The 26,852-nt window shown below is 37.3% G+C and overlaps 1 protein-coding gene across 14 annotated transcripts in view; it reads left to right on the plus strand.

The window, feature by feature from the left end:
* The window catches only part of ptprfa (protein tyrosine phosphatase receptor type Fa), a 224,367-nt gene that overhangs the window by 71,957 nt on the left and 125,558 nt on the right, over nt 1-26,852 (plus strand). For all 14 annotated transcript variants that reach the window (XM_048200180.1, XM_048200182.1, XM_048200181.1 and 11 more), the window contains exons 3-4: nt 4,243-4,388; nt 9,625-9,766. In XM_048200180.1, the coding sequence (XP_048056137.1) occupies nt 4,243-4,388; nt 9,625-9,766 (288 nt within the window). The remainder of the gene's footprint in view (nt 1-4,242; nt 4,389-9,624; nt 9,767-26,852) is intronic.

A 26,852-nucleotide genomic window follows, 5' to 3' on the forward strand; every position in this document is an offset into this window, starting at 1 on the left:
TGGCGCGCTTGTTTCTCTGGAAAATAAGGTCTATATAACGTTAGAGGATGTAAGTTGAATATAGCCTTATATTAAATGATCAAATTTAACATATTCACAACACAATTCGACTTGCTCTGGAACAAGTAATAGATTAATAAGACCAAAGATTGCCCGTTTTATGTACCCAAAATTAATTAAACTCATGTTTAACCACTATAAGAGCCAGCGGCAAATCCCCGAAGCACTGGCCGAGATGAAGCTGTTCTTGGCATGTGCATGACCCCTGAACAGCCGTTGACGGCCTGGAGCTCGCATCTCCTAAAACGTCTAAACAAATTGTAAAATAGGCGCTATGATTAAATATAAGTCACATAATTCAGGTCTAAACAACTACATTCGAAAATGCTATGGGGAACGCCGCCACGTGAACCGGTGTCTGAAAACAATATCAACTCATGACAATCCTATTGGCTGGCGACAGCCTATGACGTCATCATAGCGCGACCCAGAAGTATATAAGGAGCGCCTAGAGAACCAGTCCATATCTTATCGTCTGAAGGGACTGTTCAGCAGGCAGCCCCGATGCATGGCTAAGAAACGCAGAGTCTCGTTCCCTATTCTCAGGGAACCATGGTTACATACGTAACCTGAGACATTCCCTTTCGAAAGGGAACTCAACTCTGTGTTCGAAAACGCTATGGGGAACGATATACCCACGCCGCCATGCTTGAGGGGAGTGCATGCCACAAATGGCTAGACAAACGTCAGAACTAGCAGCTTCAACCGAAGTGCCAGAACCACTCCCCCTATGGGTCATACATAGGCTGTCAGTGACAGCATTCCCTATGGCCAACAGCCCAAGCTAAAAGCCTCAAAGAGGCCTTCCACAAAGAGGCCTTCCACAGGCTTCCTTCCAAAGAAAGAGGGTGCCTTTAAGGGAATGTGGCCAGGGGGCCCGAGGGAACTGCCTGTACGTGCTCTTTTGTTCTCATAAAAGACAATGTTATAAGTTATGTATGTGATCTGATGTCAACATTATGGGACATGGATGCACACACTTCCTGAAACGTTTGTCAAACATAAATTGTCTTACCTTAATATTGGTTTGATATCGCTTCAAACAAAACAGTCCCTGAAGACGAAAAAAGAATGGACTGGTTCTCTAGGCGCTCCTTATATACTTCCGGGTCGCGCTATGATAGGCTGTCATCGGCCAATAGGATTGTCATGAGTTGATATTGTTTTCAGACACCGGTTCACGTGGAGGTGTTCCCCATAGCGTTTTCGAAAGCAGAGTTGAGTTCCCTTTTGAAAGGGAACTCCAAACCGCGTGCGGCACTTCATAGAGGTGGGGCGGATTTATGAGGTTTGACTGACAGTTTGAGGATCCAATGGAGTTACGAGGTTTTGACACAAACTTGGCACACTTGATAACCTGTCACGGGCACACTGGTGCTTTTGTACGGTTGAATGAACTGTACAATTGTGTTTATTTCCTACTGTCATTTTTAATGGCTATTTTTAATTTGTTGTTCAATAAATAATTCATATAAATATGTTGTATTTGGTATTGAGAAAGGGTCCATTAGTGCGTAATATGGATTAATATGGAAAGTTACATTAATACGCCATTAGATGGCGAAAAAACTTTACGAGTGAATGAGTCAGTCACAAGAAACTTTTAAGTTGAAAGGAACATTTGTAAAGGAAGTTGTTTTTGTGCTGTATGTTATGGAAAATTCCCTTAGCTGTGAAAAGGACAAATACAAGATCACTTTCCTCAGCGGACATTCAAACAGACTTTTATAATGGATATATATAAGAATGAACTTGGTTCAACTGCCAACTTGAGATTTGAATCCGTGGCAGAAGGAAGTAGTGCTGCACAAAAGAGGGTTTTAAAGACACTCCGTTGTTATTTCTTATTTTTTTACACACTTGTGCTGTCGAACTGTTGTATAAACGCAATATCACACTCGTAGCCGTGCGATATGACTGTATATCAGCACACTGTGATTACCTACAGCACTCTGCCTTCTGCCTCGAATCACAGCTGTGCTGATATACAGACATATCGCACGGCTACTCGTGTGATATATCTCATATATATACAGTTGTGGCCAGAATTATTAGACCCCTTCCTAAATATGATCAGAGATGACTCTAAAAATAAATCTGCATTGTTTATCCTTTTGATCTTTAATTCATAAAATTAGCAAAAATCTAACCTTTCATTGAAGGAAAAGAATTGAAAGTGGGGGGAAAATAACATTAAGAAATAAATGTTTTTCTCCAAAACACGTTGCCCACAATTATTAGCACCCCTAGAATTTTTTATGAGTAAAATATCTCTGAAGTATATTCCCATTCATATTTAAATTTTTTTAGCTCACCGGGGTGATCATGAACATGAAATTGTCCAGCCATGTCTTCCTGTTCCACAGGAATATAAACATGAGGAAACACAAAGGCCAAATTCCCTTAATCATTCATCACAATGAGTAAAACCAAAGAATATAGTTATGATGTGTAGCAAATGATTGTCGAGCTTCACAAAATAGAAAGTGGCTGTAAGAAAATAGCTGAAGCATTGAAAATCCCCATTTCCACTATCAGGGCAATAATTGAGAAGTTCCAATCAACTAAAGATGTTACAAATCTGCCTGGAAGAGGACGCGTGTCTAAATCATCCTAATGCGCAGTGAGGAGGAATGTTTAAGGGGCCAAAGACTCTCCAAGGATCACAGCTGGAGAATTGCAGAGATTAGTTGAGTCTTGAATCTCAGAAAGCCTAAAAAAAATTATCAAAAGCACCTACATCCCCACAAGTTGTTCGGGAGGGTTTCAAGAAAAATCCTCTGCTCTCATCCAGAAACAATCTCCAACATATTCAGTTGTCAGACATGACTGGATCTTCAAACGGGATGAGCTTCTATGGTCAGATGAAACTAAAAAAATAGCTTTTTGGCAGCAAACCCACCAGATGGGTTTGGTGCACACATGAATAAAAAGTGCTCCATGTCCACGGTTAAATATACTGCTGAATCTTTAATGTTGTGGGCCTATTTTTGTGCTGGAGGTCCTGGACAACTTGTTCAGATATATCGTATCATGGATTCTATCAAGTACCAACAGATAAAAAAATCAAAACCTGACCGCTTCTGCTAGAAATCTTATAATGGGCTGTGGTTGGATCATCCGTCAGGACAATGATCCAAAACAAACATCAAAACCAGCACAAAAATGTGTCACTGAGCACAAAATGAAGCTTCTGCCATGGCCATCCCAGTCCCCTGACCTGAACCCTAAAGAAAATGAGTGGAGTGAACTGAAGAGAAGAAGCACCATCATGGAGCTGGAATCTGAAGGATCTGGAGAGATTCTGTATTGAGGAATGGTCTCTGATCTCTTGTCAGGTGTTCTCCAAACTCATCAGGCGTTATAGAAGAAGACTCAGAGCTGTTCTCTTGGCAAAAGGAGGTTGCAAAAAGTATTGAATAAAAGGGTGCTAATAATTGTGGGCAACGTGTTTTGGAGAAAAACATTTATTTCATAATGTTATTTCCCCCCCACTTTCTATTCTTTTCCTTCAATGAAAGGTTAGATTTTTGCTAATTTTATGAATTAAAGATCAAAAGGATAAACAATGCAGATTTATTTTTAGAGTCATCTTTGATCATATTTATGAAGGGGTCTAATAATTCTGGCCACAACTGTATATATATATATATATATATATATATATATATATATATATATATATATATATATATATATATATATATATATTTTTTTTTTTTTTTTTTTTTTATGTTATTTTTTTTCAAGTAACAAAAATGTTTTTGTTTTTTGTTTTTAGTTTGTAGTTGTGGTTTTAGTTAACTATATTAACCCTGGTGGTTAATATAGTTTTCCGTTATCGCTATCCATTCATAATTGTTCTCTCTGACATGACATCTCATTTGTTCTGCGTTTGCCATCAGAGTGCAAAGGAAATACAAATATTAATTTTGGTTATACTATAGAGTTCTCAGTTAAATGAAACTTTATCAATTTTAAAAAATAAAATAAATGTGGATGCTATAGCTCATGATTTGGTCTTGAAGAATGTGATGAGAAATGTTTGAGTTTGAAATGAGACTTCCGATGTTTGATTGCAAAATATGGTATCTTGGCAAATAACTCCCTGTTTTATCTAATTGCTGACTAGGACAATAAATTGGTATTTTATTTTAATGTTTCTCTCTCTTTCTCTTGCAGGCATGCCCAGTTTCATTAAGACTCCTGAAGATCAGACAGGGATTTCAGGAGGGGTGGCATCCTTTGTGTGCCAGGCGGTCGGGGAGCCCAAACCACGAATCACCTGGATGAAGAAGGGCAAGAAAGTCAGCTCGCAGCGCTTTGAGGTGGGCTTTAAATAATAAGATGTGCTTTGTTTGTGCCTGTGCTCTGATCAGATGTGATGTTGAGCATCATAAGGGAAATCTACCTGCTTTCTGCCAGCTGTAGTTTAACCAGAACATTAAATCAGATGCAACAAAGGTCTTACCATTTTTTCTCACTAGTGGCTTCAAGGCATTCCATATTATACAGCAGCAGTCTTTGATTAAGATCATATGTGAGAGGTTTTCAGCTTTTATCATGACCTGCTCTGGAGTACAACAGGGAAGTGTTGAGTGTTTCTTTAAGTTCATACAGCAGTGCTGATATCTGTACAGCATATATTATGACTGACACAAGTGTCACATAGATATAATGTGCAGTGAGAGCTCAAATTATGTATGTAGTCTGCAAGTATTGCAGGCTTGATCCCAGGTTCTTAATTAGACAGCAAGGCCAAAAAATGCTGACGACAAAAAGGAAATGCAGCACTTCCTTTTTGGACTGGAAAATTAAAGGTGCTGTATGAGAGAGATTAAATTCTGCCAAACGTATCTACTCAGTTAAACTGCCCCCATTAATTCAACCACTCTTAAAAACCTGTCTTCCAAAACATGTCAGAAAACTCACACACAATGATTAGTTTTCTCATTGACTAAGAAAGTGTGGGCTATTTCTTGCCTATTTCACGAATACTGTAATACTGTAATACTGTACATCTATGTTAGTGACATTTGTCAGATATCATGGACATTTTATGTGTGTTATTCGAAACATATAGTTTACATCAACTTGAATAATTGGAAATGTAAAATAATTTTAAACATGGTAAATTACAATACTCTTAAAGAGTTTTGGTATGGTAATGTTTTTTGTTTGTTTGTTTGTTTGTTTGTTTTTTAAGAAATTAATACTTTTATTTAGTAAGAATGCATTAAAGTGATAAAAAAATGACAGTAAATGCATTTATAATGTTACAAAAGATTTATATTTAAAATCAGTGCTGTTCTTTTGAACTTTCTATTCATCAAAGAATCCTGAAAGAAAGTATCATGATTTCCACAAGAATATTAAGTAGCACAACAAGTAGCACAATCGATAATAATAAGAAATATTTCTTGAGCAGCAAATCAGCATATTAGAATGTTTTTTGAAGGATCATGTGACACTGAAGACTGGAGTAATGATGCTGAAAATTCAGCTTTGATCACAGGAATTAATTTCATTTTAAAATGCAATAATATTCCACAATATTATAATTTCACAGTGTTTTCGGTCAAATAAATGCAGCCTTGCTGAGCAGAAGAGGCTTCTTTCAAAAACACTAAAAAAATCCTACTGACCCCAAACTTTTGAATGGTATTGTAAGTCTGGGTCAAAAGGTTGTAGGTTCAAACAAGTGTTTTTAATCAGGTATGAATTAAAATAGTGATTTGCATTCTGTGAAGGAGTCAGATGTTCAAGAACCACTCTAAATAATGATTCATTAAAAGAACCAATTCTTAAGATTAATCAGTTAATCAGACTTTTTATTTTGTTGTAAAGACATTGCAGTAGAAAGAGGTGATTATTTATTGTCTTGGGTTTATTTAATTTCCTTTATTATTATTTTTGTCTTTTGCAGTTTTCCGTAGTGGTGTTTAACTATAACCATTGTCTTTGTGACCAAGACACTTACACCAGGTTACTCCAGGTGGATTGTACCTGTGATAACTGCACTGCAAAACTGATCACATCTTTATAATGCAGAGCATGTTGTATTCTGGCCCAAAACAGGCCATAGAGAGGCTCATCTGGACCTGATGCTACTGCAGATGAGTTTATTGTGGCCTCTGTTTGGCCCCAGCCAGTCAGATGTGACGTTTTTGGAGGAGTGAGCAGAGAAGGTCTGACAGGTCACCCTGCTCTCCGGCCAATAGTAGAAAGCTCATCCCTCACTGTCCTGGCACTGATATTGTCTTTACCTCAGCTGGCAGATTCAGCAGCAGTACAGTTGGCAGTACAGGTGGCACAGGTCTGATGTGTCTGCTGTGGACACTTTAGGGTGACCAGATCTTGGACGGTCATCTGTCCTGCTGGTCTGCCTAAAACATTTTCTGCCATGGCTAATATACTATATGACTCTGTTCCAAATCCTAGTGAGCTGCCAACATAAGCAGCATGCATAATCATCTTTAATTAATAAATTCATAATAATAATAATAGTAATTAATTGTAATTAAAGGGGTTCTTATGATTTAACTTTTTTAACTTTAGTTAGTGTGTAATGTTGCTGTTTGAGCATAAACAACATCTGCAAAGTTACGAAGCTCAAAGTTTAATGCAAAGGTAGATATTTTCTTTTACAAAAATCGCTTTTTAGGGACTACAACAAATGGCTGGTAGGGACTACGACAAGCTTCTTCCTGGGTTGGTGACATCACAAACCCCAAAATTTACATAAACCCTGCCCACGAGAACATGCAACAAAGGGGGTGAGGCCACGTGGCACTGTTTTAGAGAAGAGGAAGAATTGTTGTAATAGAGTGCTATTGCCATGCTATCATTTTATGCCGGACTGCTTCACAAACGAGGGCCAATTCAACGCTGGATTTGCACAAAAGATTAACATGACGGCACATGCTAGTCGATGAGTTGAATCAACTCCACAGCAACTACAGAAATTTATTCACTAACCATTCAGAAACGTCCATTTGCATTCTAAAAGTAACTTCTTCCTGAGTCTCTCCATCAGTGTCGACTCCGTTTGAACAATGTAAGGCTGAACACCGTTACTGACAATCGTCATTTTGGCTGTGTGAGATTCTCCAGCTTTGTTGTTGTTGAGCAACCAAAGCAAAAGCTGTTAAAGCTCCTCCCTCTTCTGGAAAGGGGGTCAGGAGCAGCAGCTCATTTGCATTTAAAGGGACACACACAAAACGGCGTGCTCACACCCAAATAAAGGCAGATTTGACAAGCTATAATAAATGATCTGTGGGGTATTTTGAGCTGAAACTTCACAGACACATTCTGGGGACACCAGCGACATCTTGTGAAAAGTAGGTCCCCTTTAATAATATATCATTATTATTATTATCATAAATATTAAGTGTATAATGAAATGAAATGAAAGGAGCTCTATGTAGGAATGACACCCAGTGTTCAAAATAGGTACTGCAGTCCAAATTCGAAATATTGTTTGCCCCGCCCCCTCCTTCAAAGACGCGGGTTGCCAGCAACAACAGGGAGCGCAATTCAAAATGAAAGCTGAGGAGACTTACACACTGTAAGCTGATGAGTTGATTTATAATATGCTGTTGTTCATAGAGATATTTAGATCTTTTTAGGTCAATCTGCAATTCTCTGACCCAGTTTGTTTGTCGGTTTCCATGGTTGCAATACGCGTGTTTTCCGCCAACAGGCAACCTGTGATGTTGAAATACTATTGGATATACTGGCAGCACACGGTTTAGCACAGACCAAAACAAAGACAGACATTCCGACACGGAACGCACATTTTCAAAGTAGAATGTCTGGCTGTAGCATTGTGTTTCTGAGGAACAAGTAGGTGAACTTAGCATGTTTCCTAAATATCTGCAAACATATCAGGGTATTTTTATGCTTTATTAAAGTAAAAACCTTACATAGAGCCCCTTTAAGTGCAGTGGCTGAAATACTATATGACTATTCCAAACTCTAGTGAGCTCCCAACATAAGAAGCATGCATAACCATCTTTAATAAATAATCAATAATCAACAATAGTTTTAATACTTTAATGTTGTTGCTATCTTTCAGTAGTTTAGCATGTTGCAACAAGATATTTGCTTATTAGGGTATCACAACATGCTAAACTACTGAAATCAATTATGAAGAACTATTTGCTAGGTTGTGCCCATGTAGAATATTCTAGATCAGTCCCATTTGAGGTTTCCGTTGAGAGCAAGGCAGCTCACTATGTTTTGGAACAGAGCCATAGAGATCGCTGGCACGTGCAGCATGCAAGTGGACTAAACCATTTATTTTAACTAAGCTGCAAAAATGGCTCAGAAATAATTATAATTATCATACCACAACTATGAGCAAATTAATAGCTCATGTTTACGCATTCAGTATTTAGCAATTTTGCCCATCCTGAACATTTTTAGAAGTCTTTACAGTAACAAAAACAGAAAAGTCAGGCAGCGTGGAAAATGATCATGACAGACTGTGTATGTTTTTGAACCTTAAATAAACGATACTACAGAAACTACAGAACTTCTATTGTGAAAGCGCATAAGCTCAAACTGAAGTATTTAATTCCAGGGAATGTTGCGTTTGTTTTTAACATCAGTATAGACAGCACGGGGCTCCAGCAGGGGAGCTCAGGTTGATCTCAATTTGGCAGTCAACCTAAAAACAGAGAGGCTGACGGCAACGCAGGCATGAGGGCTCCCTGAGACGACCCTCCTCACACTGTCAACAGAGTTGATTGAGCGTGAACGAGACGGGGTCTGACAGCACCGGCATCTCACTTGCTTTAACTCTCTGTGTCTCATACACCCATTGCAGTGAATTTACACTGTACGTGAGCTGATCTCTTTGTATGTTTCACATTGCTTTCATATAAGAGTGAGTGAGTTTGCTACCATCTGGGTGTATCACCTTTTGGAACTCAAGACATTTTTGCTGGTTATTGCTATTTCTGTCATTATTTTGATCATAAGCGCAAAGAAATAACACTAACAAAAATGACATTTTATCATCATTTACCAACCCCATGTTATTTCAACCCTGAATTTGTTTTTATCTTCCATGGACCACAAAATGAGAATGTTTTCATCCATGCAAAAAAAAAAAAAAAAAAAAAAAAAAAAGGATGGTAATTTATACTGTCAAGCTTCAAAATGACAAAACTTCACCATAAAAGTAATCCATGCAACACATGCAATATATAATACAAGTATATTATACATTATACATCTACAAGTGTATTATACAAGCCATTCATTAACTTGCAGTAAATTTATTTATGTATTTATGTTTTATTTTTTAGTTAAACTATTACTGTTACTGGTATATATTCTAAGAAATATAATTTATACAGAAACAAACTGGACCTTTGGAAGAGTGTACATATTCATGCAGATTCATACATTTAACCTTGCAATGTGATTTAGACAACTGAGTGTCAATGTGTTTATGCATGCAGATCAATGGACATGTCTGATTGTCTATGTAAAGAACAACATTTGATTTTTGATGCTGGAAATATCTAATATCATCTGTATGTCTGTGTGTGTCAGGTAGTAGAGTTTGATGATGGCTCAGGCTCTGTGCTGCGGATCCAGCCATTACGGACACATCGAGATGAGGCCATTTATGAGTGCACGGCTACCAACAGCGTTGGAGAAATTAACACTAGCGCTAAACTTACTGTATTAGAAGGTAAGAATACACTCTCTCCCTTTCTTTCTCTCTCTCAAACTGCATATTACTGTCCTAGCACTTCATGAAGATGTCCAACTGCAGTTATCTCAATTCATTGTATGTGTTGTGCAATTAGGAATGGTGCATATGTGAAATTATAATAAAGCTGGCTGTAGACTGAGTATTTTTGGTTCCTCTCACACTCAGTTTCACTCAGATAATTACCATTCTGAGAACATGGCAAACAGGAATTGAGCTGAAGTTAGATTCAGCAGGTGGTCTGACTGACCGGAGCTGGGGCAGGGCGGGTCATGCAAAGAGCTTTTCATGGTAGTTTCCTTTTAACTTTGAAGTTCCACATATAATCACTGTTAGCCTTGGCAAATATTCACTTTGTTTAATGAAGTTACCCTAGCACAGTAACACAGCAGGAAGATCTGATTAAAGTCAACATCAAAACTGATGCTGTTTACTTTTTTAATACACATTCCTGCTCTTATTGCACATTATTCATCAGCGCATGTTATTCCAAAAAAGGAAAACTAATAACTTGCAACCTCCAAAACAACATTCCTTTTTGTCTGATGTCCCCTAGGAGATGCTCTGGAGAATGAGCTTGAACTTTAGCCTCCACATCAGGGTCAAAAAGCCCCCACAATCCACTGCAAACTCTCATTCAGCTCTGATTCTGATTTGAAACACCCACTTTACACCATCCAGTCTAGTTAAATATTCTGTTTCCCATGAAAATATTCCTCATTATGAAAAGAAAATATTTTTAAATGCCATTTCATTGTAACTTTGGGGAAGACAGAGAAAGAGGTAGATACGGAGAGGAAGATTATTGGATGTATATTGTGGTGGGGATTTTTTAGTGATTTTTTAGTTTTCCTGCAGGTTACATCATTACTCCAGTAGGTGGAGACAAGTGACTGAGTCAATTAATCATTTATTCATCCGATTTTTCAAAACATAAATGAATCAAGTGACTGGCTGCATCAAAAATGGCATACTTCCTTATTATAGAGTAGGCGAACAACAGTGTATGAAGAATAGTATGTCCGAATTCACAATACTCATAAAAGAGTAGATGAAATGTACCCGGACAACTTAGTACCAGTAAGATTCTTAGGTGTGTATATGATGGATATTGACTATCCCATGAGGCCAGGGGAGAGAATTTGTGAGTGGCAGTGAGTGACACAACTGACGCTGGTGGGTCACATTGCAGTGACAACATGATGGATGTAGTATGTCCAGATTATAATACATGTTTTTTTTTAACAGTTGCAAAGTAATTACTTGAGCAAAGGAAATACCCACTCAGAGACTATGCGATTTCGGATGCAGCCACTGTCTTTATGTGTGAGTCATTTGATTTATTCAAAACACTGGTTCATTTAGGAATCATGAGTGAGTAATTTTAACTGTTTCATTCAAAACACTCATTCATTCAGGAATGAATCAAGTGACTCTCTTTATGAGTGAGTCATTGAATCGTTCATTTAACTAATTTGTTCAAAAATGCTTATTCTTTCAGGAATGACTCAAGTTATGTTCTTTATGAGTGAGTCATTGAATCATTTACTCAACTGATTTGTTCAAAACACTGATTCATTCAGGAACAAAACACCACCTACTGTGTGTTGCCAGTTAATCTTGCTTGGAACTATTTCCAATGTCAGTGCAAAAATGGACTGGCATTAATGTGTATAACATCTAAGTAACTCAATATTAACTTCTTGTTTATTGAACTGTTGCATAAAAGCAATACTACACTGTTGGTCTGAATATGAACTGCTGTTGTTATCTGTGGTCTTGTGCCTACGACCTAATCTGGGCTGATATTCAAAACAAGCAGTCTTGCTTGTGTGATATTGCTTAAATATGTTTTCCCAAAAAACTCCTTAAAATGTTTCTTGTCTTCTTCTCACATGCTGACTGAGGGAAACGGTAAAAAGTTCAGCCAGACCAGGCATTTTGTTCTCAGTGGTTTGTTATTCTGCTGATGGTTATGAAGCTTATCAGTCCTCCATCTCACAGGACTGTGAGGGGAAGAAACACACACACACACACACACACACACACACACACACTCTTCCACAGGATAGGAACATGTGCAGCGTTCTGATAGCTGCCTCTGTTCTCGGTAAGCCTTGCTGTGGTTCCTCTGCTCAAATCAAAGAGTTGTGTGTGTATGTGCGTTTGTGTTTAAAGATTCAAGTTCATTTCAGGGCACATTTGTGTAGATTACCTGTGCCTGCACCTCTGATAGAGTGATTTTTCCATGCCTGGCCTTCTGACCATGCGGTAGATTACAGCACACACACACACACACACACACACACACACACACACACACACACACACACACACAAACACACACACACACAGATAGAGGCGATATGCGTTATGTGAGCATGCTGTACACTTCAGCTGGATTCATGTTCAAACATGAGGAATATGGAGGTGCTGATACTACATGGTGATAAATCTCAATCCAAACTCTGTTCTTAGACAAAGAGCTGAAGCGACTGCTTGCTTTAGTCCACAGTTACAGCTCACTGAAATTCAACATCCTCTTGTAAAGGTGGTTCTAGTCATAGCATGGCACCATGGGCCACAAATCAGGGTGTTTGTCTTTTGTAATATATCAGTGTACTAATCTGGGGAATTCAGTTAGAGGGAGTAAAATTGTGAGTTCATATGATGCCAACTGTGTTTGAAACTGGTCCACGCTCTCTAATGCTTTCAATCCAAAGTGTTGTTAAATGTGCGTTCTGAGCCACGAATCAGCAGGTGGGATGAACCTGTGAAGGAATTGGGTTTGTAGGTTAGGTGTTTTGTCTGTGATCTCATTATATTTGGAGCAACATTTCTCGCGTCCTTTGGTATATAGCAGTGTTCTTGTCCACAGACCAGCAGATTTTCTTGGCTGGTTATTACTAAAATGGTTTTCTCAAATTTGAGTGGTGTTCATTGACAATTACACAGTGGAACACATGGTACTAATCAAGCTTGAAGATTAAGCGCAACATGACAATAAGAATAAATTAGCACTAATGATGTTGCCTCTGTTGAGTGTTTATTCATTTACGTTTTACTGTTTAGTCAAGTTGTGCAATCAAGTTTTCTCTTCTTTGAGCCAGTTCTGTTTGCATCTCATCTCCTCTTTCTCTCATTTTGTTTGTTTTCTCATCTTATCCTGTCTTGTCTTATCTCTACTCTTTTTCCTGTTATATCAATGAATCTTTTCATCTTGTCTAATTTCATCTCATCTCTGCTCATTTGTTCTTATCTTTCTCTTCTGTTCTTGTTCTGTTTCTCTTCTCTTCTTGAATCATCTTTCCTCTACTCTTTTCTGAGCCTGTTCTTTTGACATTTAATATCATCTGGTTTCATGTTGTCTCATTTAATCTCTCATTTCATTTCATTTCTTCTCTTCTCTTCTCTTCTCTTCTCTTCTCTTCTCTTCTCTTCTCTTCTCTTCTCTTCTCTTCTCTTCTCTTCTCTTCTCTTCTTTGAGTGTTCTGTTTGTGTATCATCTCATCTTTACTTTTTTGTTCTTGTCTTTCTCATCTTTTCTCGTTTTGTTTATTTTCACTTCTCTTCTGTCACACATGGTGACTCAGCTTTTTTTTTCTTTTTTTTTAATTTTACGGTCCTGTTTTTGCTGCTTTAATTCATGATTTCACCTGAAGGCCAAAAAGAATCTCCCCAAAGGGATTTCAATGTAATGATCAGCATCTAAAATTTGAGCTCAAGAAGTACAAGGCCTTTTCAGGATCTCCTGAAAATACAGCATGCACTACATGCTCCACCATCCAGTTATGGAAAAATTCCTCTAGGTATCTTTTCCCAGAATGACAGGAAGTGTCAAATGGAGTGACATAAAATTGCAACTTATAAGTGACATAAATGTAAAACCTGTACACAGACGTCTCTCCTGACAGAAAGCCAATATATAGCATCGCTTTCTTTGCATGCAAATAGATGAGGTGATTCAGGCAGGTAATTTTATCCCATAGACATTTGCAAATGTATTTTTCCCACAAAAGTCATTCCTTATCGGCAAACATGTTCTGCAGACAGACACCGTATGTTTATTTCTCCCCTCTGCTTGCTTACATCTTGAAGCTGTTAGAAAGGCCTTTCCAAAGATCAGCTAATGCGTATAACAGGGCAGTGGGCAGAAATTACAACATGCCATTTCCATCCTGGCATTTCACACACACAGAGTTGCTGATCCATGACATAGGTTTAGTTTCCAGTGGTTGGCAAAGGCCCAGTCCCCCACTGAGCTGAGTTAGGTTTTAGCAAAATATCAATTACTCAGCTCTCCATCAGTCGTGTACTGCAGCAGGGTAAACACACACCTCCTTCCTCAGCATCACTGGGCTACCTGCCACATACACCTGCAGGAGACATTTAACACTACGAGCAGCTAAATTCACCATCAGATCACTGCATATGTGTGTGAAAATACTGACTGAGGTTTGGTAAAATCTATCTATCTATCTATCTATCTATCTATCTATCTATCTATCTATCTATCTATCTATCTATCTATCTATCTATCTATCTATCTATCTATCTATCTATCTATCTATCTATCTATCTATCTATCTATCTATCTATCTATCTATCTATCTAGCTGTCTGTCATTCTATCTATTGTTCTATTTGTTATTTTGTGTCTTTCTTACTATCGATCATTCTAAAATGTTTACAATATATTAATTATTTAAAAAATATATCTTTATATCTGCTACTATATAACTATGTGGTAATACAGATTAGGTTTGTTGGTTAAAACCCACCACTTGCACATATTGCAGTTATGTGAAGTCACTGTTGTTGAATCCAAACTATAGAGCAAAAAAACCCTTTTAGTACTGACGTCACAATTACATCACAACATTAGCTGGAGGCAAAACAAAGCGAAAACTGGAGGCGGCCAATACAAACCAGCACAGAGTCGCGGCTACTTAAGGAGCTTAAAATGTCATCTTGTTGTGTTGTTGGGTGCCAGAATCGACAGAGTACAGGCTCCAATTTGAGATTTTATCGCATACCTGCTGCCACTGCCAGACAAAAAAAAAAAAGACATTTGTGATTAAACGTAATAAAACGAGCGGACTGGACAGAAACGATCATCAAAAATGCTTGTGTTTGCACACTTCATATCATTTAAGGTAATAAACTATTGTCTTTTGTTGGTATGGATTATGGTTTGGTTACATGTCTAAAGATTTCTCATGTATGCCCACCTAATCAGAAACTGGAGATTTCGGACAGTGAGTGATCTTATAATTGCTAACAAAACAAAACAAGCTAACAAAACTTGCTAGCTAGCGTTAATGAAGTGGCCAGAGGAATTGTTCTGCCTCCACCTAAGCTCTGCCCACAAGAAACATCACAATGTTTACTAACTGAAGGGGTCTATAAGCCCACTGCTGCAGAAAAAGAAAGAGCCAGATGAGGAGAACAGACAGAAGGTGCACCTGGTGCTGGAGGGAAGAGTGGGTGACTGATGTCTATGATCAGAATGTGCAGCGCAATGAAATATGAATGATGAAGAACACTCACCAGCTCTGTTTGAGGAGGACCTACAAAGTCTTAATCACATGCTTGCATGCGTAAACACACATGCACACGCTGCTGCTGCACTTAGTGAAGAAATGCATAAATAATCAGCATTACATATGAATGAGTGCAGCTAAATACAACCCTTCATATATCCGTTTATCTGGTTCACTTGTTCTCTTTTCAGCTGGTTACAACTGTTAAAGTACTGGGTGGTACCATGGTCAAGTGATGTATCTGTTTCTGATATGGAAATTTTATATTTAAGGCAAGATTTACTAAAGGTTACACCAGTGCAAACCGTCTTTTAGTGTTAAAAAAACTATTGTCAGGATTTAATAAAGACACGCAGTGAGAAATTAGTGCTGAAGAGGCATGGAAACGGTTATTTTTGCGGCTCAATTTATTGCATATGCATTTGTAGGAGTTTCCCTTTCAGACACAAAATTTATGGGAGGAGAGTATTTAAATGAATCATGCAAGGTGATTTACTAAGATTTGCACTTGTCAATTTTTTTTTTTACTGGTGTTTGCGCCATTATTTACTGCCCCCCAAAAAAGCCTGTCTTAAACCAGACACTAACCGGCAGATTGCATTGGTTATCATGGAAATGATCCGGCTGCATCTGTGTTCTATAATTTGTGCGTCGTCAGTAGATCACCCGCAGAACTTTCCACTCCCATCAGTGCTTTTTTGGAATTGCGCTCTCACACTAACTTGCCCTGTTTAGTAAATCTGGCCTATAGTCTACCATGAGACATCATATACTGTTGTAATCCAAGGCAGTAAAAGGTGCATTTTTAAAAAGCCATATCCACAAAAACATGGTACAGACATGTAACTCAAGCTGTTATGACTCATTAATTCAGTTGTTTATTTGTTTATGTATTCTTTGAAGTTCAGAATGTCACGGTAACCTTCGTTGCGTTCTCATTAAACTGCGTACTGTGAATCTGTGTCTTTCGAGCATCTGTAATCTCTCTGTTAGTGTGGATGTTGTTTGATCAAGATGAGAGGCACAGAAATATAGAATGTTTGAAATCTTTTCCTCTAAGCATTTTGATTCTCTTCTCCACCTTAAATTGATCTGAGACTAGCTGTTGAATAATTGACACTGGAGGAGATACAACAGAGGAACACGTCTCATTTCAGTTGATGTTGGGACTAAATATACAGGGAAATGTGTGCCGTAGCTCAGAGATAGCTTTTTTTTTTTTTTTTAACTCTTTTTCTACACATATCATGTATTATTGAAATGAAAGAGTTTGTACGTTAGAATTTGCTTTTGATGAAGAGCTATGCATGCTCTTTCAATCTGTCTTCCTCAGAAACATCACGTCTAAAGCTGCATCAAAGCATGAACTTTCCAACTGAATGACTTTCTTTTTCTGTAAAACACAAAAGAAGTTATTTTTCAAAATACCCGGGTTCCTCATAAGAAATAAAATCATACAGGTTTAAAACAATGAATAAAGTAGAATATGTGAAAGAGATGCAGATATTATTAAGATATTTATGATTAATCATTATGTTTCATAATGGATTTCCTTATGGCAGTGACGACTGGCCCTGAAATTAATTCATTTTTTATTGGATCATAAATTCTAGTTAAAATCTTATTGCTTGTGAACATGGCATGCTTCTTAAATAGTTACCAATTTAATATGTCTTGTTAATCTGTGAGACTTACGACAGACATTAATGATGGTGAATTGAATCCGTGTTATAGGCATATGTGTGTCTGTGACTGGTTTTCTTCATCAGGTTTCAGGCTGTCAAAGCTCTTGACCCCTGAGAAGGCATTTCAGTCATATTTACATTGGTCAGTAATTTCAAATGCTCAGTGTTAAGCATCATCAGCCACAGTCATAAATGAAGAAAGAGCTTCAATTTGGTTTAATTTCCCTGAGGATGTGCACGGTATGACCTCATATCACAGACCACGGCTCAGCTGTCTTGCACTCAAAGCGACGGTGTCACTGAATGCTGAAAGAGATCCTTCGAAACCTCCAGACTACTTTTCACAGAAGATACTGCTTTCCTACAAACATGTACCGTCTCATGTGTGTTCAGACCCTCAGGCCAGAGCATTTTGAATCTAACAAAAACATGTTCTGATCATATTAAATCCCACAATCAAAATAAAAAATGTAAAAAAACAAATATATTTTTTCAAAAAAGAAATTACGCTTATTATTGGACAATTACAATGATTGGTAAGACTTTACAATAAGGTTTCATTAGTTAACATTAGTTAATGTATTAACTAACATGAGCAAACAAAACATTTGTTACAGTATTTATTAATCTTTGTTAATGTTAGTTAATAAAAAAACAGTCGTTCATTGTTTATGTTAGTTCACAGTTTTTCTGTCGCTTTGGCACATTTCTCAGATCAGAACTGAATTTCTCAAAAGTACTTGTTCAACCACCACATCATCTAGTCACTTGTGCACATCATAAAAGCGGTTTCTCATTCTTTTAAACAAATTGCAAATGCTTTAGTACATTCAGGCAATTGATTATGTACAATTGTCTGCTATTTCCTACATTATCAGTTGCTAATGTCATGTTGCTCAAAATGTATTATATGGTTCTCTGTTGAATAGTCTTACCCCTCAAAACATCTAGTCATTAGTTCATCGCACAAGTCATTAAATGCAAAATGGTTGACCTAGTTATCACAATGTGTCAAGTATATTATCTATACATTTCTATTAGACTTTTGTAAATGTGTCCTGAATTGATGAATTTTGCAGGTGAATCCTGAATTTCACTAATGTATTCAGGGGAATGTAAAGCATTAGATCAACCAATGACCCAACCAGTTCTCTACTACATGAATCTTCAATTATAAAGCATATATAGACAGAGCACAACACAAGAGTTACAATTTCTGATAATGGAAGAACATCATGGAAATAAACAGGGTCAACAGCTGGACAGGGTCAACAACTTGCTTTACACTTACAGTATAGTAGGCTAAATGAACTTTATACATACTATACACATGAATGCATATATACAGTGTATGTATATAGTCTTGTCTTTTTTATCACAAGGACATTTTACAGTGATTTGTTGACAGACCGACAGTAAATACAAAACTGTGAATCCTGTCCAGTCTTTTGCAATCAATCTCCCATTTACAGTAATGTGTCCATTTGTACTGTTAAAATTGATATATGCCATACAAAGTGCAGTCTTGTGCAGTTTCAATCACTGTCATAAAAACTGTAGCCATAGTTTACATCTGAAATATTCATCACTGTTATATTGACAACATGGCTAAGCTTTTTGACTGACTTCGAGAACAATGACGCAAGGACTTTTCATTTTGATGACACTGATATGTTCATTGACATAAATACTTGCTTTTAAGAGATTAACTAAGGATTTTGAGCAAGTTACAGGCTTTTGCAGGTAATCCAATATGGTGCTGTTTGTACAAATTTTTCGAGAAATGAACATACTGTTTTGCAAATTTTAAGGATGATTCAAGAAATGTGCCAAAGCAACTGAGAAAAACTGTAAATGCCTAGATATGTCATGAAACTCTAGATGGTGCAGGATGATGGGTTCTTAGTGTAAACTGATTATATTCTCAGTGTTAACTACTTGGCACAAGCTGATTGGTTCATGTTGCATCTGCAACCAATGAGATTGCTGTTCACAACATTTAAATGGCTTGTTAGCATTCACTATAGCAGTTTGCAGCGTACTTTCAGAGTTCCTCTGAAACTCTCCACCTTTCCCAGCTTCACCTGTATAGATCTGCAATGGGTAATTTATATATATGCTATATGTACAGTAGCAGTATGTCTTACATATGCACAGCAGCATATCAGCGTATGTATTGGCAGTGCAAATTCCTGTACTTCGTCTGCAGCAGCAGCAGCAATAATCAATAGCAGCAGTGTAGCAGATCTATTCCACCAAGACCAAATACATTAAAGGTGCCGTAGAACTTTTTAAAAAAAAGATGTAATATAAGTCTAAGGTGTCCCCTGAATATGTCTGTGAAGTTTCAGCTCAAAATACCCCATGGTTTTTTTTTTATTCATTTTTTTAACTGCCTATTTTGGGGCATCATTATAAATGAGCCGATTCAGGGTGTGTGGCCCTTTAATTCTTGTGCTCCATGCCCTAAGAGTTCGCGCTTGCCTTAAACAACATAAAAAAAAGTTCAAACAGCTAATATAACCCTCAAAATGGATCTTTACAAAGTGTTCGTCATGCAGCATGTCTAATCGCGAAAGTACAGTGTTTATTTTGATGTTTACATTGATTCTGAATGAGTTTGAGGCTATGCTCCGTGGCTAACGGGCTAATGCTACACTGTTGGAGAGATTTATAAAGAATGAAGTTGTATTTATGCATTATACAGACTGCAAGTGTTTAAAAATGAAAATAGCGACGGCTCTTGTCTCTGTGAATACAGTAAGAAACAATGGTAACTTTAACCACATTTAACAGTACATTAGCAACATGCTAACGAAACATTTAGAAAGACAATTTACAAATATCACTAAAAATATAATGTAATCATGAATCATGTCAGTTATTATTGCTCCATCTGCCATTTTTTGCTATTGTCCTTGCTTGCTTACCTAGTCTGTTGATTCAGCTGTGCACATCCAGACGTTCTGCCCTTGTCTAATGCCTTTCATAATGTTGGGAACATGGGCTGGCATATGCAAATATTGGGGACGTACACCCGACTGTTACGTAACAGTCGGTGTTATGTTGAGATTCGCCTGTTCTTCGGTGGTCTTTTAAACAAATGAGATTTATATAAGAAGGAGGAAACAATAGAGTTTGAGACTCACTGTATGTCTTTTCCATGTACTGAACTCTTGTTATTTAACTATGCCGAGGTAAATTCAATTTTTGAATCTAGGGCACCTTTAACATTGTCATTTCCATGACCATGCTAAAAATCTTCTGAGAGTTGTCATAATAGAACTAATGTTAACAAACAAAACTTTTGATTTCAATAATGTATTAGTAAATGTTGAGATTAACATTTATTTATATGAATAAATGCTGTAGAATAATTGTTCATTCTTAATTCATGTTAACTAAAGTAATTAACTAATGAAACCTTATTGTAAAGTGTTACCCAATTATTTGTGACAGTAAAGCAAGGCGGGACTTATTCTGCCATATTGCGCGTTGTACTTTCTCCCATTCAAAACAATACGAGTGACACGTCTTGTGTTATTCTATAGTCTTTGATGTTTATGCTGAAGGTGAAAAGGAGTCTGGTTCATGGGTATTTACAAATCCTGTGTGTCTTGCTCTTAGTCTTTGGTATCTTTTATTCTAGGTCATTCTGCATGGCTGTATGGTATATTGTCGTGATCATCCTTTGCTCTTCTGGAACCCTTGTTTCAGTCCAATAATAAAGGTAGAAATGGAAGTTCAAAGAAACCGAGATATGAAAGGAGAACAAGACTGAGAGGGCATTGGTTCATTTCTTTTCTAGCTTAGCGACACAGCAGTGTGTCAAGTAACCACAACAGGAGCAGTAATTTGCCCTGCTGGGGTGGAATCGTTCTGGCAGAGAAGCACTTTATTACGGAGGCAGTTAGCCATGTATTCGTTCAATTGTTAAACTGTATAACTGAGATGGAATAGACTAGAAATGGACCATGTGGAATGCCCTGGCCGCTTGACTGGTAAACTAACTACCTCATTACCTTCAGTGAGATATAAACAGCAAAAAGTCTAACATGTTAAATGAATTACTATAGTAGCACAGTGAATAATACCTGCATTCTGATGAACTGCACGTTTCCAAGACATTGGGCCCTATTTTAACGATCTAAACGCAAAGTGTAAAGCGCACGGCGCAGGTGCACTCAGGGCGTGTCCAAATCCACTTTTGCTATTTTAACGACGGAAAAACGGTCCGTGCGCGGGGGCGCATTTTTAAAATGGGTTGTCCCTGTTCTCTTAATGAGTAATGGGCGTAACATTCAATAAACCAATCAGAGTGTCATCTCCCAATCCCTTTAAGAGCAAGATGCGCTCGCGCCATGGCGGATTGCTATTTACATGGCGTACACGCGATGAGTCAGTTAATATATATGTGTGTGTATTGGCACGATTGTTCAATTAATTAGCCAATTTCGTTCATCATTATAAGTAGTATTAGGCTGAATTGAAAATAGGTAGCCTAATTCTAATACACGCAATGACTATTCATCATTACATTTTTATATTTATGTAGCCTACACAATAATATTCTTTTACATTGTAATCCTTTTGTTTTTAATATTTGGCATGTTTGTGTGATGCGCATCCCTGTGTGTAATAAACAAAGTCAATGCACCTGAACACACCTCTTTTTTAGACCAGCACGCCCATGGGCGCACTAACTGGCGCAAATGCATTTATGCATTTACTAATTTAAGGACGTGGCGCTGAACGGGAAAACGCAAACGGCGCCGGACGCAAACTAGCAAACACACTTGCGCTGCACCTTGCGTCGCATTGCGCCGGGTGTATTATAGGGCCCATTGTCTCTGCTGTATCTTAACAAAAGCTAAGCTTTTTTCACACTTTTTTCCCCAATATATATTTAAGTTCATGTCCATATTATTTATTTATTCACCTTGCTGAACACCTAAGTGAGGGTTCATCTTGTACAGTTTGTATGGATGTTTTGGATTTCTGAAAACCCTGTCAATGTCAAAACCTGCAATAAATAAATAATTAAATAAATAAATAAAAAGCTAAGCTTTAGAATTCCTTAGAAAGCTTCAAAGCCTTCCAGTTCATTGGTGCGGCTGTCATTTGCACCTTGTGCATGTTTGTTTATTAAATATTTTGCCTCTATTTCACACATTTAAATCCCCCAAATCAACACAGAAATGTGACTTTAAATAACTCTGTAGTTTTGCACTGAGAATATTAAGAATTTCTTAGTACGAGAAACCCATGTGCCTTTAAAAATGTGTTAATGGCTGAAATATGAGATGGCATTTAAACCATTGTGCATGTAGCGTGTAATTTCCGCATGCCAGAAAAGAATGTCTGTTTTAGAGGCGCCAGTTAGGTGCCATGGTGGAGTCCTGACCTCTGACCTGTCCGCTTGTACTATTCAGTAGATTAAAGCAGAGAAATCCAAACCCTGAGCTGAATCCATGTGCATTTCAACATCAGAAACACATCCACAAGACCTATTGTCTTATTCACTTACTGTCAAGGAAGAGTCCACAAAGTTGTTAGAAACATAAAGGCCTGTGCCCGGTTGCATAAAGCACCTTAAGTGTAATTTTCCCTTAAGTTCGCCCTTATGTTTCCCTTAAACTTAAGGGTGTTGCAGAAAATAACCGTTAAGTGTTACTTAAGGGTTTCTTTAGGTGAAACGTCATAAACCCTAAGAATTTCCCTTAAGTATATATTTTTCACTTAAGTAATCCCTTAAAAAACCGTAAGTGTTGCATAAAGCCCCTTAACCGTCATTTCCCTAAGTATAACGTAAGGTTCGTAAAACTTCACCTTAAGTGTTACACGGAGTGAGCAGGTTCAATCCAAGTCTTCTAACGAGACACGATCGACCGCTTTATATGATAAACAAATTGTACTTTAGCAGTTTATTCACATAAACGTTAATGAAATCACATATGTAGCACATATCTTATATAGTCAACGGAAGCGCAAACGTGCGTGCATCACACGCAAAAACAAACCTGATTGGTTCTTGCACGCTCGTTTGAGCTCCCGACACAGCCGTAATCATATGGATGTCTTTCAATAAATGGAAATAAATGATGAAAGAATATTAAAAATATATTTATTTGTTATCCAAAGATGAATGAACGTGTTATGGGTTTGGAACGACATGAGGGTGAGTGAATGACGGCAGAATTCTCAATTTTGAGTAAACTATCAATTTGAGTTTCTCGTCTGGTCTTTCTCTTTCATATTTGGTTTTATTTATTGCTTTCTTTATCCATCGTAAGTTGTTTTCTGTGAAAACATGTCGCGATCGGTATTAACAAATAACGTGTCCATGGCAACAGTAGAATTTTTCAACGTCAAATCCTGGGATGCTGTCGTTAAACACTTAACAGTTTCCCTTACCTAAGTGAACAGTTTAAGAGATTATATGCAACACCCTTAAATCATTCCCTTAGTTAAGGGGAAATCACGCCTTAAGTGTCATACTTAAGGGAAAAACTTAAGATGCTTTATGCAACCGGGCACTAGTGCCTAGTGCCTAGTGTCTTCTAAGTCTTTTCTGCTCACCAAGACTGCATTTAATAATCAAAAACAGAAAAACTGTAATATTGTGAAATTATATTACCATTTAAAATAACTGTTTTTTGTTTGTTTGTGAATATCCTTAAAATATAATTTATTGCTGTGACGTAAAGCTGAATTTTCAGCATCATTACGGCAGTCTTCAGTGTCACATGATCCTTCAGAAATCATTTTAATATACTGATACCTGATTATTATCAATGTCGACAACAGTTTTGAGGAAACTGTGGGAACTGGGCCTTAAATCTGTTGGCAATCACACCCACACACACACACACACAAAACTCAGTGCACTCTCTTCAGTGTATTTGATTACCTGGTTACTGTAGGGGAGATACTGTTACTGCAGCAACTGTAAAAACACATCAAGGCTTTCATACATACATTACAGCACTGCCCACTGTTCATGAGCACAAAGCGAAGGTAACTCTATAGGATTCCTTTGAAATTCCACAGGCTTCTTCACCGACTTGTGTCTTAGTAGGGTACTCTGCTAATTTGCAATGTAGAGAAAGTGTTAACCATGGCCTCGGGTACATGGAGATACTCGCAGAACAAGTGTACTGGGTAACATTAGGTGTTATATAAGGAGCAAAGGAGAAGCATGCAGCTAAGCATGCTGGGTAGTTAGCGCTGCACGTCACCTCTAAACCTCATCATTAGACTGTGTGTTGCCGTCAGCCCTGAGGCTTTCTTTATCTCTCTCTCTCTCTCTTTCTCTCTCTCATTGCTCGATTCTTTCTGCTCTTCTGCGCTCTGTTCAAGGATGCATACCTGCCGACGTGCTTCGTCTCGCTCTGTTATTAACCGGTTTCATAAAAAATAACATCCTGGCAAAATATTTTTCTACAGCTAATGCTCTGCAAGAGTTTATGAAAGTGGGAAGGAAGAAAAATCTGTTTACTTTCGTAGCTGATGTTAAGCTGCTTTAAGAGCGATTTGATTATATTTCTTTCTTGATTATCCTTTCTAATGGATGTGGCATTTTTTTCAAGGTGTATTTTAAGTATTGGCCGATCTGTATTTGTGCGGTTATATAACCTGTTTAATGGGTGTGTGATTTTGTCCTGTTTCAAGGCGTGCCACAGGAGATCCAATGTGTTTAGAGTTTCAGACACATTTGTATGCTGCAGCTATTAGCCAAGAGAAACTGCAGTTTATCTTACAGCAAACAGGCCATGTACACACACACACACACACACACATACACACAACTCTGCAGGGATGCCGGAGCCTGATAAAGAAGTAATTAAAGCTGCTGGATTTCTTATTTCAATAATAACTTATTTACCAGATTTTTTTTTTTCCCTTTTCCCTGACATTGAAAAGTATTTGTTCATTTATTATTGTAGTTTGTTTATCGAAGTCCTAATTTGTGTCAAGGAAATGTTGTGTCTTGTTTTGAATTTCCCCAGACAAAGAAAGTTCTTGAGATGGCATCTCTGCTTTCCTTTCAGGTCAGCCAAACGTCCCATTCCCAAACCAAACCAATAACATCACATGCATTGTAAAAAATAATTGTAGCAATTTGCTATCACAACTTAAAATCTAGTGTTAGATTAACTTTACCGGATATAACTTGAGATAACTCAAATATCCAAATTGTCTTCAAACTTCACATTTCATGTGGACTAAACTTAAAATTTTAAGTCAGCACAATAACTTTTTTACACTGAAACAACAAATTTGTTTTACAGTGTGGGCAAAACATGGCTATGGAATTGAAACTTGCCTCCAGCAGATGAGGGTAATTTTGCTCATCAGTTGACTTTGTAAGACATCTCAAATTGACATTTGACAAGAAATGCTGTTGCTTAGTTGCAAAGACAGGCGCTTGAAGAAACATTTGATTATTTCTTGAAGAGCAGATGAAACAAAAGCTGTCAGTGTGCCTGATGTCTGATTGGCTGTTTGCTCAGATGTTCACTTTGTTCTCCTGCACACTGCTTTTCTTAGCATGCATTTTGAGCGCAAATGTCTATTTGTTTTATTTTGACGTAATATAGTGACAAATTTAGAGGGTAACTTTAGGGTCTAAATTTACTTGATATCAATCAAGTCCATGTGTGCTTTTTTATGCAAAGTTCAACTCTTTGGACAACAAGACATAGTAAAACATCCTTTTCTGTCAGTTTTACATCAGCAAAAGAAGCACTGTTGTGTTTACTTGCTACTCGTGAAATCCTGTCATTGTCACTGTAATGATAGACAAAACATATATATATATATATATATATATATATATATATATATATATATATACACACACACCTACTATTATAGTAATGAATGCAACTTTCACACTTCATATTACAGGTAGACCCCCCCCAGCCCATCTTATTGTAATTCCACCCAAACCCCACTGTATTTCGCACCCCAGCATAATGCCACATGTAATGTTGCATAGTAGACAAATTTGTCACTTAAGAGCAAGGCTACATTTCATTTTATAAAATGAATGCATAGTACTGAGAGTAGCACAGTATTTGTGCAGTGGACACTAATTTTTGTTTCTTTTTTATCAAAACAAACTGTTTTAGTAGTTTATTTTTTTATTTACACTATTTAGACATTTATGAGCACATAACCCAGCCCCTAGTCCTAAACCATATTATATCATATAAAGCAGTATATAACACAGTATATAAAGTAGATGCAACTACAGTCACAATTTATTCAAAAAGTACAAATATTCCAAGTGTTCTAAGGCCAAACAATTCATTTGTGCGAGGAACAGACCCAATGTTTTTGTACAATTGCATTTTTGTACAAATATTGTAGTCTCTCGGTTAAAGGTGCATTGTATAAGATTTTTGCAGTAAAATATCCAAAAACCACTAGGCCAGTGTTATATATTTTGTTCACTTGAGTACTTACAATATTCCAAATGTTTCCAACTATTTGTAAATCGTGAGAAAATTGCAATTTTAACCAAGGCTCCGGGACGTGTGAGGAGTCGCCTGTCAATTGCGTCATACCCGCGTTATCCTCGGTTTCTGGTTTTATTTTGTAAAAACCATGGAAACACCAAAGACGCTTTAATATATTGCATGTTTTAATAGGCCAGGGAACAACTGTTTGGTTACATTTATAGACAGAAAACTAATTGTTGTTATATAGCTCAACACGTTTAGTCTTATTGTTTAAATCTAATTTTCTTGATTTTTTTGCGAGTACCATGCTTTACCATGCCTCAGAGAAAAACACTATTTTGTCAAGTAGCTAACATAGCATAGTCAGATGC

The sequence above is a fragment of the Megalobrama amblycephala genome, linkage group LG8 (genome assembly GCF_018812025.1).
Source record: "Megalobrama amblycephala isolate DHTTF-2021 linkage group LG8, ASM1881202v1, whole genome shotgun sequence".
NCBI lineage: Eukaryota > Metazoa > Chordata > Actinopteri > Cypriniformes > Xenocyprididae > Megalobrama > Megalobrama amblycephala.